This window comes from Salpingoeca rosetta (genome assembly GCF_000188695.1).
Source record: "Salpingoeca rosetta unplaced genomic scaffold supercont1.24, whole genome shotgun sequence".
Lineage (NCBI taxonomy): Eukaryota > Choanoflagellata > Craspedida > Salpingoecidae > Salpingoeca > Salpingoeca rosetta.
In genome coordinates, this window is record NW_004754910.1 from 829,752 (window position 1) to 846,241 (window position 16,490).

General features: G+C 56.3%; 3 protein-coding genes across 3 annotated transcripts; 1 reads left to right on the forward strand and 2 right to left on the reverse strand.

Moving 5' to 3' along the window:
* Positions 1–250: 250 nt before the first annotated feature.
* On the reverse strand, positions 251–3,123 carry PTSG_08680 (uncharacterized protein). The gene is made up of 9 exons (XM_004990414.1): positions 2,932–3,123; positions 2,688–2,782; positions 2,310–2,374; positions 2,077–2,149; positions 1,850–1,898; positions 1,634–1,720; positions 1,293–1,455; positions 723–906; positions 251–457 (listed from the first exon to the last, which is right to left on the reverse strand). The coding sequence occupies exons 1-9, from the start codon at positions 3,049–3,051 to the stop codon at positions 373–375; spliced, it is 921 nt and encodes a 306-aa protein (XP_004990471.1). The 5' UTR covers positions 3,052–3,123; the 3' UTR covers positions 251–372.
* Positions 3,113–6,208, forward strand: PTSG_08681 (uncharacterized protein). The gene is made up of 5 exons (XM_004990415.1): positions 3,113–4,194; positions 4,357–4,443; positions 4,627–4,680; positions 4,996–5,106; positions 5,312–6,208. The coding sequence occupies exons 1-5, from the start codon at positions 3,187–3,189 to the stop codon at positions 5,870–5,872; spliced, it is 1,821 nt and encodes a 606-aa protein (XP_004990472.1). The 5' UTR covers positions 3,113–3,186; the 3' UTR covers positions 5,873–6,208.
* PTSG_08682 (uncharacterized protein) lies at positions 6,080–16,341 on the reverse strand. The gene is made up of 12 exons (XM_004990416.1): positions 16,068–16,341; positions 15,592–15,850; positions 15,231–15,354; positions 13,622–14,976; positions 12,385–13,318; positions 10,319–12,163; positions 9,995–10,082; positions 9,564–9,668; positions 8,017–9,263; positions 6,984–7,801; positions 6,621–6,717; positions 6,080–6,331 (listed from the first exon to the last, which is right to left on the reverse strand). Exons 1-12 carry the CDS (start codon positions 16,256–16,258, stop codon positions 6,180–6,182), a joined length of 7,215 nt encoding a protein of 2,404 aa, XP_004990473.1. The 5' UTR covers positions 16,259–16,341; the 3' UTR covers positions 6,080–6,179.
* Positions 16,342–16,490: the final 149 nt, after the last annotated feature.

Here is a 16,490-nt window from a genome sequence, read left to right on the forward strand (position 1 = left end):
TTGTTGTGTGTGTGTGTGTGTGTGTGTGTGTGTGTGTGTGTGTGTGTGTGTGTGTGTGTGTGTGTGTGTGTGTGTAGCACTGTTACGACTTCTCTGAGCGGACATGAACGTCGACTGGAATGGACATGTAAATCGCAGTGTTGGACTGCATTTTCAACAAAGTCATTTAGACTATTAAACAAACGAGAGACATTGGCAGCGGCGAATATGGACAGAACACGATGCGAAGGAGTGCCGCGATGTTTGCGAGCACACACACACACACACACACACACACACACACACGCAACCCAGCACAGCATTCACCACCTTCCCCATTCCCCATGTGCTTGCAGGCAACCTCACCACGCCACCGCCCGACCAATGCAAGCGCTATTTGCGCATGTGCTTGAGCATGATGGCCTCAAGTCGCGCCTGCCGCTGCTCCGGTGTCAGTCGCGGCTTGCCGGCACGCTTCCTGCTCAGGCGACGATGGTGATTTGGGAGGGGATGATGGTGATGGTGGTTGAGGCGTATGATGGTTGAGGCGTATGATGGTTGAGAGTGGTGGGTGGGAGCAGCGGGGCGTATTAGAGAGAGCGCGCGCATCTAAGATGCACGTACATAACACACATACATGTAACACACATAACACAACAAATGCACACACACACACACACACACACACACACACACACACACACAAGCACATAACACAGCAAATACACACACATGACACGTACGATTCGTGCTTGCTGCTGTCCTTTGCGGTGTCCTCCTCCTTCTCGTTCTGCTTGGGTTTGCTCTGCCTGACACCGGCAACCTGCTGCTCAACCGCTTGCGTCACACTCGCCTGTGATTGCACACGCGCAAGGGTTTCTTGCGTCAGGACGTCCCGTCCGGCAAACGGCGCACTCTTGCTGCTCCCTGGTGGGCGGTGATGATAGGGGCGGGGCCGGGTAATGAAGGCGTAGATGGTGGTGGTGGTGGTGGTCATGTGTGAGAGAGGCAAAAGGACAAGGGGTGACAGGCGCTAAAGAAGCACGTTGGAGGTGTATGGTTGGAAACATCAAGCAGGAGCACAATGGCTCGCAAACTGAGGGTACCTCACACACTCTCTGTTACGCACACGCGCGCACGCACGCACACACACACGCACGCAAAGATAGACAGACAGTCAGACAGAAACATTCACACACACACACACACACACACACACACACACACACACACACACGCACGCACTCACTCACTCTCTCATACATACACACACACCACCACCACCACCACCATCACAAGTGTGAGCTGCTGACCAATACGGATGACGATGCAGGAGCCTGGGCTGACGTCTGCGAAGCGGTGGCGCGACGATCGCGGATATGGGCGGCGCGGCGGGGCCGTGAACAGCAGCACCTCATCACGGCGCTCTGCACGCACATACTGGTCGAGCAGGGCATACGCGCTCGCAACTCGCTCCTGGCGTCGTGGATGGTGGGAGTTGGGGTGGTGGTGTGAACGAAGTCACAGCGGGCGTACAAACAAGCAGATGAGAGACGCGTATTTGCACACCCACACCCACATACAAACGCACACGCACACACACATGCACAACACACACACACACATGCATACACACACATACACGCTGGCATACCTCTGGGAGGAAGCGTGCCTGGATAACGGTTCGATCGCTGAATGTGAGACGGACAACAACCGCATTCGGCGGCGGCACACGCTTGGCCTGATGAACGGCGGCAGGATGGTCATCGCGCGCAATGCAGTGGTGTTGTTATTTGTTGGTGGTTGCGCAGTGGCGCAACGAGTGTGCGATGGCAGGAGAACGGAAGAACAGACGGTGCAGACAACGCACCTCCTCTTTCTTCCGTCGCGCCACGGCGCTTGTCAAGGGCTGCTCGCCACTGTAGCCGACATGTAGCAAAGGTGGAGCAGCATGAGACATGACAACGGCAGCAGCAACAGTACCAGCAACAGCAAACAGCAAGAGCAAACAGCAACAGTACCACCACGGCGCACAAAGCAGCAAGAACTTTCCACGGAGAGCAGCAGCACTGGGCAAGCATCATCATCTGCGCTTACATGGGCTTGTCTGGTATCATAGCCATGACCTCGTTGCGGGAAACGTCAAAGAATTGCTCGGGCAGCGGGGCGCCTGTCAAGCACGATGCAACGGCAAGTGCATGCACAGTTGTCAGTGTAGACAACGCGTGGTACAAAGGTAAGTGCGACCGGAGACATGGAGGACCTTTGTAAGGAAGAACGCAGGTCCCTCGGCGAGAGACGAACAAGCGTATGCACATCATTCGACTCACTTGTGGGCGCGTGCGCTGCCGATTCCGCAAAGAAGAGCACCGGCTGTCTGTCACATGCTGGCACACTGCAAGCGTCACACACACACACACATACATACACACATACACACACACATACATACATACATACATACATACATACATACACACACACATACCCACATACACACATACATACACACACATACATACATACACACATACATACACACATACATACATACATATACAGCCATTGGTAACGGAAGCAGGGTGAGAACGCCATGTGCTTTGCGTGCTTGGCGCAACGTGTGGCTGTCATCAGCTTCAAACTGATGGCGTTAGAAGGTGCAGGCCCGTGCACACAAGCAAGACACGAACGCATGTGCGTGCACTGACCCTTCTTCTTGTGCCTGTTCCGCTTTTGCTTTCTTCACGTGGCGCTTCACTGTCGTTGCTGCCTCTTCTCCCTCAGATGCAGGGAATTTGAAGTTCTGAGCAAGTTGCACAGCAAACAGCGTGTATGAGTTTCGGAAAACAATCGTAAAGATGCACATGTGTTCCCACAATGCACATCCGCACCAACAACAAACAAACACACAAACAAACAAATACACAAACAAATACACAAACAATTGCGCACCTGGTAGTCGACGGGTTCGTGCTTCTCGTCCGGGTTGTACCTGCTTGAAGGAAGCAGGTGGTAGGCAATCCCATCATCCGCAGACACTTGCGTGAAGACGCGCTTCTCATCGTCCACCATGCTTCTTGCTTGCTTGCTTGCTTGCTTGCTTCAGGTTTGTCAGACAGCAGTTATTCTCGGTCGATTTTTGCTGTCGCATAAACTGCCCAAGACGCGACACACAAAGGTGTAGTGGAACCAGTGCGACCTGCGACGATGGACAACAGCACCAGCAGCAGTCGTGGTGGCCGTGGTGGCGGACAGAGCAGCAGAGGCAGGGGTGGCCGCTGTGCTGGCCGCGGTGCTGGTCGCGGTGCTGGTCGCGGTGCTGGTCGTGGTGGCGGCACTGGAAGACGTGGCCGTGGAAGCCGTGGTGGAAGTCGGGGTGGTCGTGGCGGCCGTGGCGGACGAGGCGGACGAGCTGGTGGTGGCGATCAGCGCCACGTCGACTATCAAAACTACAACAACAATGGCAGGCAGCCATTCTCGGACGACGGCACGTCGTCTTACCATCAGGCGGCAGACCAATACCACCATGGGGCCGCATCGTATGATCCCACAGCGCCTTCCACGCCGCCTTCCACGCGCAGGAACAGGCGCCGAAACAACCGCCGTGACGGCGGACGTGGCAACCGGCACAGTGGTCGCGGCAGCGGGCGTGGTGCGAACGGCCACACGCCACAACACACGCCATCACGTGGCACCCCGCCGCGTGGAGGTCACAAGCAGCACCATCGTCACCACAGCCCAGCCCCGGTTCAGGGCCAGCAGCCATCTTCCCACGCTTCATCGCACAGATCGCCGCGCCACAAGCCTTCCGTGTTTGATCGGCTGGACACCAACCCGGCAGCAAGTGACCATGGGCGACAAGCGCACAGCCGTACGTCCGCCTACCAGCACCACCATCAGCGGCACCAACAACAGCAGAAGCAGCAGCAGCACCATCAGCAGCAGCAGCAGCAGAAGAAGAAGAAGCATACGAAGAAGAAAGCACCTCAACAGCAGCAACAGCAGCACCAACAGCAGGAACAGCAACACCAACAGCAGCAACAACAGCACCAACAGCAGCGCCAGCATCATCATCATCATCCGCATGCAAGCCCTCGCACTCAGCACCACGATGCAAGGCACTCTGCCGATAAGAACGCCATGAGCTCGGGCGACAAGAACGCAGCGCACGCCTCCCACCGATCCCCACATGTGCAGCACTTTCCGACGACAGTGGTGGGTTACCATCATGGGATGGCACACTTTGCGCATTGCTATGATCTTCACCCAGCGCCTGATTGCGGTTTACACGCGACTTCTGTTTGCACACTCTCACACGACCTTACATGAGCTGTCTTGTGTCACCTCACGCCAATATGCTCGCTCATGTGTGCACAGGACGTCATGTCAACAATTCCTCCGCGCCCTTCCCAGGAGCAGTTTGATGCCCTCTCCCAAGGGCTGCAGCGGCACTTTAATCACACGGTGTGTATTTGTGTTGTGTGTGTGTGTGTGTTTGTGGTGACAAGAAGTGCAAAGGCAACATGCGAAGCTCAAGCGTTGCGTTTTGTTGCAACAATTCGTCACACGCATACACGGACACATTCACATACCCATGGACGTTCATGCACTCACTCACACGTACACGCGCACACAACCATCGTACAGATTCTGCCGGCCCATGAAGCGGAGGAGCGGGAAGATTTGGTGGCCGACTATGACGTGCGTACCGTCGCAGTTGTTCGAGTTTGGGACAACACCAAGACGACGCGTTTATGATGCACTGGAAGCTAATTAGCATACAATTGATTGCACACAGGGCCTGCTTGTGATGATAGCAGCAACAAATATACTTTGTCGCACACCCACACACACACACCCACACACACCCACACACACACACACACACACACACACACACACACACACACTGTCTCTCTCTCTCTCTCTCACACACACACGCACACACACACACACACACTCTCTCTCTCACACACACACGCGCACATACTCAATATTATCACACGGTGTGGACAGGCTGCCATTGCGGCGTCGGGCATATTCCCTCGCTGTGCGCGCCTGTTTGCCTTTGGGTCATCTGGCAACGGCTTTGCTGCCAACCACAGTGACGTTGATCTATGCTTGCAGGTAATCGTGGCGTGCTTTGTGATGCATTGTGGCAAAAGAAGTGCAGGTGCTGCTTGAGTCAGCGATGGCGTTGAATAGTTGTTGTGGCTGTTGTGGCTGTGCTGATTATACATGGCCTGATGCCGCATATTACATCGGTTATTGCCACCAACCATCACCACCGCCAACCATCACTACTGCGGCTGTCACCGTTTGGCGTGATCAGGTGGACATTGAGCAGGACGAGTACTTTGTTGACCGCCGTGTGCTCAAATCCGACTACTACTACAGCGAGGACGAATATGGTGATGACGACGACGACGACGACGACGATGATGATGATGATGATGAAGCTTGGGAGGACGATGATGATGATGACGATGAATTGGAGGGCAATGATCATGAAGATGATGATGATCATGACGATGATGATCATGACATGGCTGCGTTGGAGCAACACCTTCAAGGGTTTCAAGTGTCTTCTTCCCCAAACGGCTCTCCTGAGCATGATGGCCACCATAACGATGATGACGACGACGATGATGATGACGATGATGATGACGATGATGATGATGAGGATGACGACGACGATGACAACTTGATGTTGGGCCTCGACACAGCCTCCCTGGGGCTCCCATCTTACATGGTGCTTGATCTCATCCAACAAGCACAACTCGGTGACCCCACGGCGCTTGCTGTCCTCGGCCCAGACGTTGACCTGGACCAATACACCTTTCGGCGCGGGGATGCTCATGATGACTACGATGACTTCACACACCGCATCTAGCCCTTGAGGAGTGGCGTGCTTGCTCGCGCTGCTTGTGTATGTGTGCGTGTGTGCGTGTGTGTCTGTGTGTACATGTGTGTGTCTGTGTACATGTGTGTGTGTTATGAACGGCAGCTCGTTTGTTTGCAATTGGACTTCAGCCGTTTCTTTTGCGTTGCTTCCACGTGATGCGTTGTTGTGCCTTGTTGGCTGCTGCACATAGCATGGTCAGATTGCGTTCGTCTATTTCTTCGAGTACAAAAGGATGGTTGGTGGGATTTCATGCACGCATCACAAACAGTGTGAAGTACCGCGATTACACCCTGCATTAGTGTCGCACTCCACCACCACCACGACCACGACCATCGACATTATCATCACCGTCATCATCATCATCATCTTCGTCGTCACTCTGGTGTAGCTGTGGGCTGGAGAGCGCGCGCAGCACAGCGAGATGGCCTTTGGTATCGCCCACAAACACTGGCAGCCATGTCCAACGTATTGGATGAAGCGGAGAGAGGGAGAGAGAGAGAGAGAGAGAGAGAGAGAGAGAGAGAGAGAGAGAGAGAGAGAGAGAGAGAGAGAGAGAGAGAGAGAGAGAGAGAGAGAGAGTGTGTGTGTGTGTGTGTGTGTGTGTATGTGTGTGTGTGTGTGTGTGAGGTTGACAAGGAAGATCGCAAGGAATAGTAGCAGCAAGGTGATCACACAACACAACACAACACAACACAACACAACACAACACAGCACAGCACAAAATGTGACGACTCACGTGTGAGGGCGGGGTCAGCTGTGACGGCAATGCAGTGGAGAGCACACGGCGCAGCAACAAGATTAGCAAGCAGCGCGCCCTGCACAGTCGACCACACCTGGTATGAACAGCGTTGGTGGTGGGGCAATGTGAGCAAAAACGTGTGCGTGTGTGTGGGTATGTGCAAGTGAGCTGAAAGTACTGCGTCTACACGAACCAACAAACAAACCCCAGCACGCAAACGCACACATAAACAAACATGAACACACACACACACACACACACACACACACACACACACACACACACGCACACACACACACACACACACACACACACACACACACACACGCACACACACACACACATACACACACGCTTCACCTTGATGCTGGCGTCCCTGCTGGCGGTGATGAGGAGGGCATCACGCATGGCAAACACCGCCGCCGCCACCGCATCCGTGTGCTGCCCCGTCCATATGGGGCTCTGCGTGTTCTCCCACTGCACGCCATCGCGGTGGCCCGCAGCCCATCGCTTCACCATCAGCACGCGTTTCGCGCTCTCTCGCAAGTTGTTTCGCCTCCGCTGCGCACTCGCCGGGCTCAACCCTTCGTCGTCATCGCTGCCAGCGGCTGTCGTGGTGGTGATGGTGTTACTTGCGTGCACATTGTTCACAGTTCCTGCCATTCCTGTGTCTGCTTCATGTTTTCCCTGCGATGATTCTGTTCCTCCTTGTTCTGCTCCGGCTGTCTCGCCTTGTTTCTGCGCAGTGTCTGCTGCCGTTGCTGCCGTTGCTGCCACGTTTGCACGGTCGCCATCACCACGCGTGTGCATCTCCTCCCGCACCGCCTCCTCATCAGCGGCCATCGACTCCTGTGTTGCCAGCGACTGGCCGAGTCCAGTGTCAACGTCAAAGCTCCCGCGCGGCTGCCGCCTTTCACGCCCGTCGCCATCGCCACCATCACCACCATCACCACCATTATCATCACCATCATCGCCATCATCGCCATCATCATCGCCTCCACATTCCTTTGCCGCACCATGCCCCCGCTCGCGCCAACCCGTTGCATCGTGGCCACCGGCGCCACTGTCCGGCACGAGTCCCAATTGCACGCGGTCCGGAATGCGATCGAGCGCTGTCAGCAGCTGCAGCACAGACGCGTGCGCAAAGTTGGTGCCGTTCACAGACACAACGCGGTCCCCTGATGATGAAGGTGGCGGTGGTGGTTGGTTGTGGGGGTGGCGATGACGATGGTAGTGGGGTGCGTGAGTATGAACAATACATACAAATGAAGAAAAAAAAAAACACAACACAATCGCAACATCATCACTACAACAGCAAAGCCCATGCACCACAACAACTTAAACAACAACAACGACGACGACGACAACAACAACAACGACGACGACGACATACCCTGCTGAATGTCGAGCCGTGCATCTGCTTGCGACTTTGGGTAGATGAGGCCAACAACGGCACCACTCTCCGTCACCGTTGTGATGGGATCAAAGCGGATGCCCAGAGACCCTTGCGATTTGAACAACGTCGCAATGCGAACGCGCTGTGGTGCGACATCACCACCAACACCAACATCACCACCAACACCACCATCATCGTTGCCACGGTACGTGTGTTTGAGCACTGCCAGACTGGTGTCTGCAACGCTGCCACGGCGTGACGGTGGCGGAAACTCCGCTTGTCGATAGACCGTCAGCACCCCGGACGCAGCGCCCGTGACGAAATACTTTCCCAATGCGGAAAGCGCAAAACAGGACAGCTGGCGTGGCGGCTCCTCGCGCGTCAGCGCAATACGCACCAGCTCCCCTGTCCGCGTTTTGATGACGTGGACGGCGCCAGAAGCGTCACAGGAGAGGACCACACGCAACACGGGGTGGAACTTGCATCCGATGATCTTGGACATGTGTGTGGCGTGGCGCCAAATGCACAGTTCTTCCAGCTCCCCAGCCTCCGCACCGCTGCCACACGTGGTGGTGGTGGTGGTGGTGGTGGTGGTGGTGGTGGTGGTGGCATGGGAAGCTGTGGCTGCCGTAGTGTCGGTGCTTGCTTCTGCTGTTGTGTCCGTGGTCGCTGTGGCTGCTGCCGTTCGCTTTGGCACGCGCCACAGCCGCACGGACGTGTCCGCTGAACCAGAGACAACCAGGCTTGCGTCGCGCGAAATGTCGCACGCGTCCACGCGTTCGTTGTGGCCCTTGAGGTGCGCCAGCGGTTGAAGCGTTTTCATGTCAAACACGAATAGCGTCGTGTCGTTGCTGCCAGACACGCACAGGCCGTGGTCTTCGTTGCACGCGAGCGTGAGCACCCACGACGAGTGGCCGGTGAAGCGTGCACGCAGCGCGAGCGTGTGACGATCCCAAAACCGCACGGTGGCATCGGCAGATGCGGTAAAGACAGTGTCCTTGAACACATGACAGCTGAGGATGGAGGTGGAGTGCAGCAGCAAGGGCAGCTCGCCACCTTCGCGCGAGGAAGTGCTTGTTGTTGCCATAGCTGTCGTTGGTGTTGTTGCGGCCGCTATTGTTGGCAGTTGTGGAACAGGGATGGCATGGCTGCGCTGTGATGGCGGTGCTGAGGAGGCAGTGCTCAGTGCCGTCTCAATGTCGAACAACTTGATCGATTTGTCCTTGCTTCCACTCGCAAGCAGCCTGGATGGGGTCAGTGTGACAGTGGAAGTGAGTGAGTAAGCATGTGTTTGTGTCGGGTATGAGTGAGTGAGTGAGTGAGTGAGTGAGTGAGTGAGTGAGTGAGTGAGTGAGTGAGTGAGTGAGTGAGTGAGTGAGTGTGAGTGTGCGTGCGCATGTGTGAATGACTGTGTGAGCGAATAAGTGGGTGCGTGCGTATGTGTGAAACAGTCGATGCAATGAGCAGCAACCAATCAGGCACAATCACAATCCTAGTCCCACAACCACACACACAACCACCGCCACCATCAACAGCAGACGCACCTGCTTGAAGCGACGGCGCACGTGACAGATCGCACGTGTCCGCTCAGTTCCCGCAAACACACGCCGTCGAGAGCAGCCCAGATGCGAACTATGGTGTCGTCACCACTGGAAAGGACAGGAGAAGAGAGAGGAGAGAAGAGAGAAGAGAGAAGAGAGAAGAGAGAAGAGAGGAGAGGAGAAGAGAGAGGAGGAGGAGAGAGAAGAGAAGAGCAAATGGTTTGGGAGAGTAGGGGGTTGCCGAGGGTGAGTGGACTGAGAACTTTCGACTGATGTATGCGAGAAAGCGAATGGAGATGATCAGCAAACACATTGAAACAACATGACATGGAACAAGTTGACGTGATTTGGGCCCAGCAGACAAAATGCACACACACACACACACAAGCAAGCAAAGAAACACAGCGCGGACACCTCCAGTCATGCGGACACACCCTGTGGCAAGGCGGGTGGCGTCAATGGCAGTGACTGTCTTGATGGCTCCTGTGTGGCCAGCGAGGGCGCGGTGCTGCGAATAGCGACCTGTATTGTATCGTGGGGTTGTTGGGTGAGATGTGAGGGAGAGGAGGGCACGCAAGGGAGTGCTGAAGATCATGACACGTACACACAAGTTCACAACACACGCACAAATACACGAACACACAAATACACAACACATGCACACACACACACACTCGAACACACAACACACACACACAACGCATACACACACACACATCACATGCACACACACACACCACATGCACACATACACACACCTTCGTCAAGACTGTAAACAAGCGCTGTTTTTGCGGAGGAAAACGCCAGCCAGTCCTCTGTGCCGCGGGCAAAGCAGCATGACGTCACATCACGTAGACCCGTGATTGCCTGCAGGCACGACCCGGCGTCGCCATCCCACACGCGGACGGATATTTCATCGCAGGAGAGAACGCGTGGCGTGTATGTAGCAGCAGCGACACAGCGAACGCTGCCACGATGGCCAGTCAGCTGATGCGCAACAATGCCAACGCCACCACCACCATCACCACCGCCGCCGCCGCCGCCACTGCTGCGAACATCAGCGTGATACTTCGCAGCAGCAGCAGCTGTTGATGAAGATGATGGTCGAGGTTGCTTGACCGCTTTCTGTTCAGCACGAGGGCTGCAGTGTGCCGATTGTGGCAGCGCCAGGATCATCACCTTCTTGTCGCCCGTGCCAACAGCCAAGCGCGCACCATCGCACATGAGGGTAAGCGACGTGATGCCGCCCCCTGCTTTGAAGAGAATGCTCGAGTCGCCGCTGGACGCGTTCCACACCCGCACCGTCTTGTCCTTCGAGCCAGAGAACACACGCAGCCTACCTGCCGCACCGCCATTACCACTCACACCGCTGCTGCTAGTGTTACAGTCAGCAGTACTGCCAGTGCGTTTCGCAGACCCCGTGTGCGTGCTTGTCCCTGCTGTTGGCACGCCGGTGATTGACACGCTTCCACCACTGCCCTGTTGTTGCCGATCATCGTCACCATTTGCACCACCGCCACTGCCACTGCCGCTACCCTCAACACCATCACCATCGCCACGACGTGCGATGCCACGAGCGAGGGTGCAGCAGGCAACGCGCTTGGTGTGGCCGCGAAGAACCGTCACGTCTGACTGCGTGTCCACATCCCACAGAATTAAGCTATTGTCGCTGCTGCTGGACAAGAGATACTGTCCGCCATCACCACTACCATCGCCACTGCTGGCATTGCCACTGCTGGCATTGCCATCTTGTCGTTCGTCATCATCGTTCAGGAGCAAACTCACGTCTGTGACGCCTGCGTCGTGTCCTGTCAGTGTCATCAGGCACGGGTCTGTGCTCTCCGGCTTGTTTTCCCACTGGAAGAACAAGTGTTGTTTCGCCTCGTGCATGTGGTGCGTGCCTGCAGGCAACGGCTGCATGGGTCTGGCTGGGGTAAGCAGCTCGCGCGCGTGGAAGGGCGTGGCCGCTGTCAGCTGCATCTGTGACTGCTCACGTCCCTGCCGCAATCGTTGCATGGATGGTGAACGCGGTACCATTTTATCGTTGTCGTCACCATCACCGCCACGCTGCTGCTGTCGTTGACGCACACCGGTGTCTTTTGTGTCAGTCTTACCCAGTTGCTGTTGCTGCTCTTGCTGTTCGTGTTGCTGCTGTTTCGTGACCATGCGCGTGACCGTGTGCTGGGCTGCCTGGTGCACGGGCGATGCAGTTGGGCGGTTCAGTGCCGCCTGCAACAGTGTCGTCTTGCTTTGTAGAACGAGCGCAGCGGACGACTTGACAAACGTCTCAAACGGACGCAGGTCCTCAACCACGGTTGGCGGTGTTCGTGCCACTGATGACGATGATAATGATGATGGCAGTGGTGCTGATCGTGTTGTTGTTGTTGCAGTTGAAGTAGTTGTTGTTGTGGTTGTCGTTGCAGTTGAAGTAGTTGTTGATGATGATCCTGAATGTGGCAGTGTGGTGCGAGTGCCGTCGAACGTTGATGAAACTGCCGCTGATGATGCACAACTCAAGTGCATGTGCGTGTGCGCGAAAGCGTCGTGTGCGGACTTGAAATCCCTCACAAGCTCAGTGATGCGTCCCGCTCGCGCTTTTGCATCTGACGGGGGAGACGGTGTGGTGATGGAGGTGAGTGCTGATGCTTGCGTATGTACATCTCACACACACACACACACAACACCCATACGCACAAACACACAAACAAACACGCGCACAACACGCGCGCACACACACTTCCCAAACACCCATACGCACAAACACCCATACGCACAAACAAACAAACAAACAAACACGCGCACACACACTGACTGCTGCACGTACCGAGAAAGTCTGGGTCTGTCAAGTACATGTGCACACGCGCGGCGTCGCGGCAGGCAATGAGGTGCAGTGGAAGCTCATCAACCTTCCTGTCGTTGGGAAGACCACGAATGCGTGTTGGCTGGTGGCGCAGGGCACCCGCAGCGAGCAGCGTGTCGATTGCATCATCAATGGCGTCGCTGGACGGGTAGCGAAGGCGCACGGGCGGTGCTGTCTTGCCAATGAAGTAGGCTGCCAAGTGTGTATGCGTCGCGAGCACAACACCCACGCCACTGTCGCCACGATCAGCTGCGGTTACATTAGTAGCGGCTGTGATGGGAGCAATCGATGGTTTGCTGTTGGTTGGAGCTTTGTCGCGTTGACTCGCGCAATCACCACCTGTGGTGTGGGCTCGCTGGCTGGCGTTATCTTCTTGCTTCTGTCGTTCTTGTTGATCATCACTGCTGTCGCTGTTGCTTCGCACCATCTTCGCTCGCTTCCTCGCCTGCGTGTCGTTTTCCTTCTCCTCAACGTCTTCCCCGTCGCCCACACGTGTTGTTGGTGCTGCTCCTGCCATCGTTATCATCGTGATGGCAGCGGAGGAGGAGGAGGAGGAGGTGGTGGTGGTGGTGGTGGTGGGATGTGTCTCCGCCTTGTCCTGTGCTGCTTGCACCATTTCAACCTTCCCCACACCACTGTCACCACCACCACCACCACCACCTGCACTGCGATCACCATAACTGGCACCACCACCACCACCACCTGCGTTACGATCACCACCACCACTGTCACCACGCGCATCCCTGTGCGCCTGCACCGCTCGTGTGCGCGCGTGGTGGATGTACTTGCGGTGGACGGCTGCTGCAATGTGGCTGTGGGAGAAGGACGCGCGGCCGGAGCGAATGGAGACAAGCGGTTTGATGTTGAACAGCAGCGACGACCACAGCAGATCATAAGCCTGGCGGACAAGCGACAGATGCAATTGGGCGATGAGGGACAAAGGTGTGGAGGTGTGGTGGTGTGAGGAGGGGAGGGGTGATGTGATGTGACAGAAGGGCGAACAAGCGAGGAGGGGGAGAGAGAGAGGTGGTCAAGTCGATTGCGGGCATTCCACTTAACATGAACGCACAACTCGCGCACACGCTCACATGCAGATTCACACACAACACAACGTGCACGCACACAACAAGTGCACACACGCACAACCCCTTCAAACACATGCCCACAATACAGCACAGCGCAGTGCAGCGCCCCAACTCACGCTGTCCGCAAGGCCGAGGAGATCTCGGAGCTCCGTGCCGGGGATGATGCCGCTCCGCGCACACGCAATCAAGCGCATGCTGCGGGCGACCACGTTGCTTGCAAGCAACGTACGCACGTGTGCAAAGTTGGCGTCGATGCGACAGAGAATGGTCTCCAGAAGCGCCTCTGTCGTCTTGCACGCGGTCAGCTCGCTCACCTTCCTCGAGAGCGTGCTGAACTGCCCAAACTGGATCAGCTCATCCAACAGCAGCTGCAGGAACAGCGGGTTGCCCGTTTGCGGATTGGAAATCACTTGCTCCTGTAGATCAGGCGGCAGGGTCTTGCTTGCACGCAACAGCACCTCCGTCACCATGGCTCGGCGGTCAGCTGGACTCAGTGGCGACACATCCACCACTGCCGCGTGTGGAAACGAGCATAAGAGCGCATCCCGGGCAGCCGGCGTGGCAACAGACACCACCACGGTGCATCCGCCGTCCCGCTGATGGCGTGGGGACGGGTGCTGTTGTTGCGACGCTGACTGCTGCTGCTGCTGCTGCTGCCGGGGTGTGTGTTGTTGGTGTTGTTGTTGGTGTTGTTGTTGGTAGTGCTGGTTGGTGGCGGGGTTGCATGGCAGCCATCCGCAGGCCGCGACCTTTCGTCCCGGCAGCCATGCAAACATCTCATCCTCCAGCTTATCAACGCCGTCAATCACCAGCACCGTACGCTGCCTGTTGCCACCACCACCATGACCATCGTCACCATCTGTTGTCTTGCCGCGTTTGCGAGGAGGGAGGTCTGGTCGCAACAGTGCGTGCGGTTGCGGCGGCGGCGGTGGTGCCGGAGTTTGTGCTGGTGCTGGTGACGTGAACGTGGACAGTGTGGTCGGGGATGTGAGTGCGCTTGCTGTACTGCTGGTGGTGGTGCTGGTGGTGGTTGATGTGCTCGTGCCGTCGTTGGAGGGGCGCACGGACTGCAACAGATGCGCGTAGAGGTCTTTGGCCGTCAGCCCAGACACGGTGCTGTGGGCCATGGTTTGAGTGCATGTGTGTGTGTGTGTGTGTGTGTGTGTGTGTGTGTGTGTGTGTGTGTGTGTGTGTGTGTGTGTGTGTGTGTGTGTGTGTGTGTGTGTGTGTGTGTGAATGTGTGAATGTGTGTGTGTGTGTGTGAGTGAAAGTGTGAATGTGTGTGCGTGTGTGTGTGTGTGTGTGTGTGTGTGTGTGTGTTCGTGAGCTTGTAAATGTGTGCAAGTTTGGATGTGGGACTGGAGAGAACACGGTTCCAGTTGTGTGTGTGTGGATGAGGTCGAGGGTGTCTGACCGTCAACGCTCGTTGTGTTTGGCGTCTCAGCGAGGGCGGTGCACTCGTCCATCATCGCTGCCGATGCAGAACACATGCAAGCAATACGGTCGTGGAAAGGTGAGAGCAAGGAACAAGCAAGGAACAAGCAAGGAACAAGCAAGGACAAGCAAGGACAAGCAAGGACAAGCAAGGACAAGCAAGGACAAGCAAGGACAAGCAAGGGGAAGGGAGAACAAAGCATGGAGCACAACGAGAAGGAAGAACAGCATTATACTCACGCATACACATACATACACACACACGCACATAGCACACACGCACATGCCCACCGTTGAGTTTGGCCAGGGCAGCCGTGCCCGGGTGGGCGTATTTGCGCTTCTCCTTGGGCGACAGGTCCATGTGTTCCATCTCCTCATCAAACGCAAAGTCGCGGAAGAACAAGAGGGCGGGGCGCTGTGACCAGATATGAGGGTGTGGTGAGGGTGACGGTGGTGAGGGCTGGGGGGTGGGTGGTGATAAGACGAGATGGAGAAAGGGTATGTGACTGAACACGTTAACTCCCGTGTGTGTGTGTGTGTGTGTGCACAGTGAACAGCCACCAAGCACACACACATACACACACACACACGCACAAACACACACACGCACGCACGCACGCACGCACGCACGGACGCACGCACACGCACGTACCCGGCCGGGGGAGTTCATGAAGCCGTGGCGAAACTCAATCTCCGTGATGGCTCTGTCTTTGTGGTGCATGACCCACGGGTAGTCGGCTGCGGCGCGCTGGAAGCTGTGCAGCACCCACTCGGAGCTTGGGTCGGCGGGATCATAGCACGACCCGTAGCGACGACCGTACATTCCTGCAAAGATGTCGGCGTCGTCAATCTCCTTCAAGCAGATCAGCAGTGTCTCATTCAGCTGCGCCTGCTGTGCAGAGATGCCCCACCTACAGTGCGTGCGTGAGGGAGGGGGTAAGGAGAGTGAGTGAGACAGACAGACAGATAGACAGAGACAGATAGACAGGGAATAAGTGAGAGGGCGAGGAGAAGAGAGGCGAGGAGAGGTGTGGTTGGTGGCTGGGGTGGCTGGTGATCGAGAGACACAGCAACTGCGTCATGCCTCAGCCGTGACGCAGGGGCGGGCATGAAGAAGGGGGGGCTCACCTCAGATCGCACACTTTGAGAAAGACGCCGTGGGACTCGCACATGCCGCGCAGCATGGGCAGGTACTGTTCGATAAACACGTGGCGCTCCCGCTCCATGCCACCAAACGGCGACGACAGGAACACCGTCACGCTCTGCGTCTCCTCCACCTTCAGACGCAGGCGCTTTGTCGCCTTTTCGCTCAGCCGCATGGCCAGCGTGTGCGTGAGAGAGAGTGTGTGTGTGTGAGAGAGAGAGAGAGTGAGAGAGAGAGGCAGACAGACAGAAGGGATGAGAAAAAGGATGAGGAGATCCTAGCGTTCCATGTGCTGTGCAGTCTTGTTCCAGCAGCACGACGACACCACGACACACAAAAATGTTGTGTGTGTGTGTGTGTGTGTGTGTGTGTGTGTGTGTGTGTGTGTGTGTGTGTGTGTGTGTGTC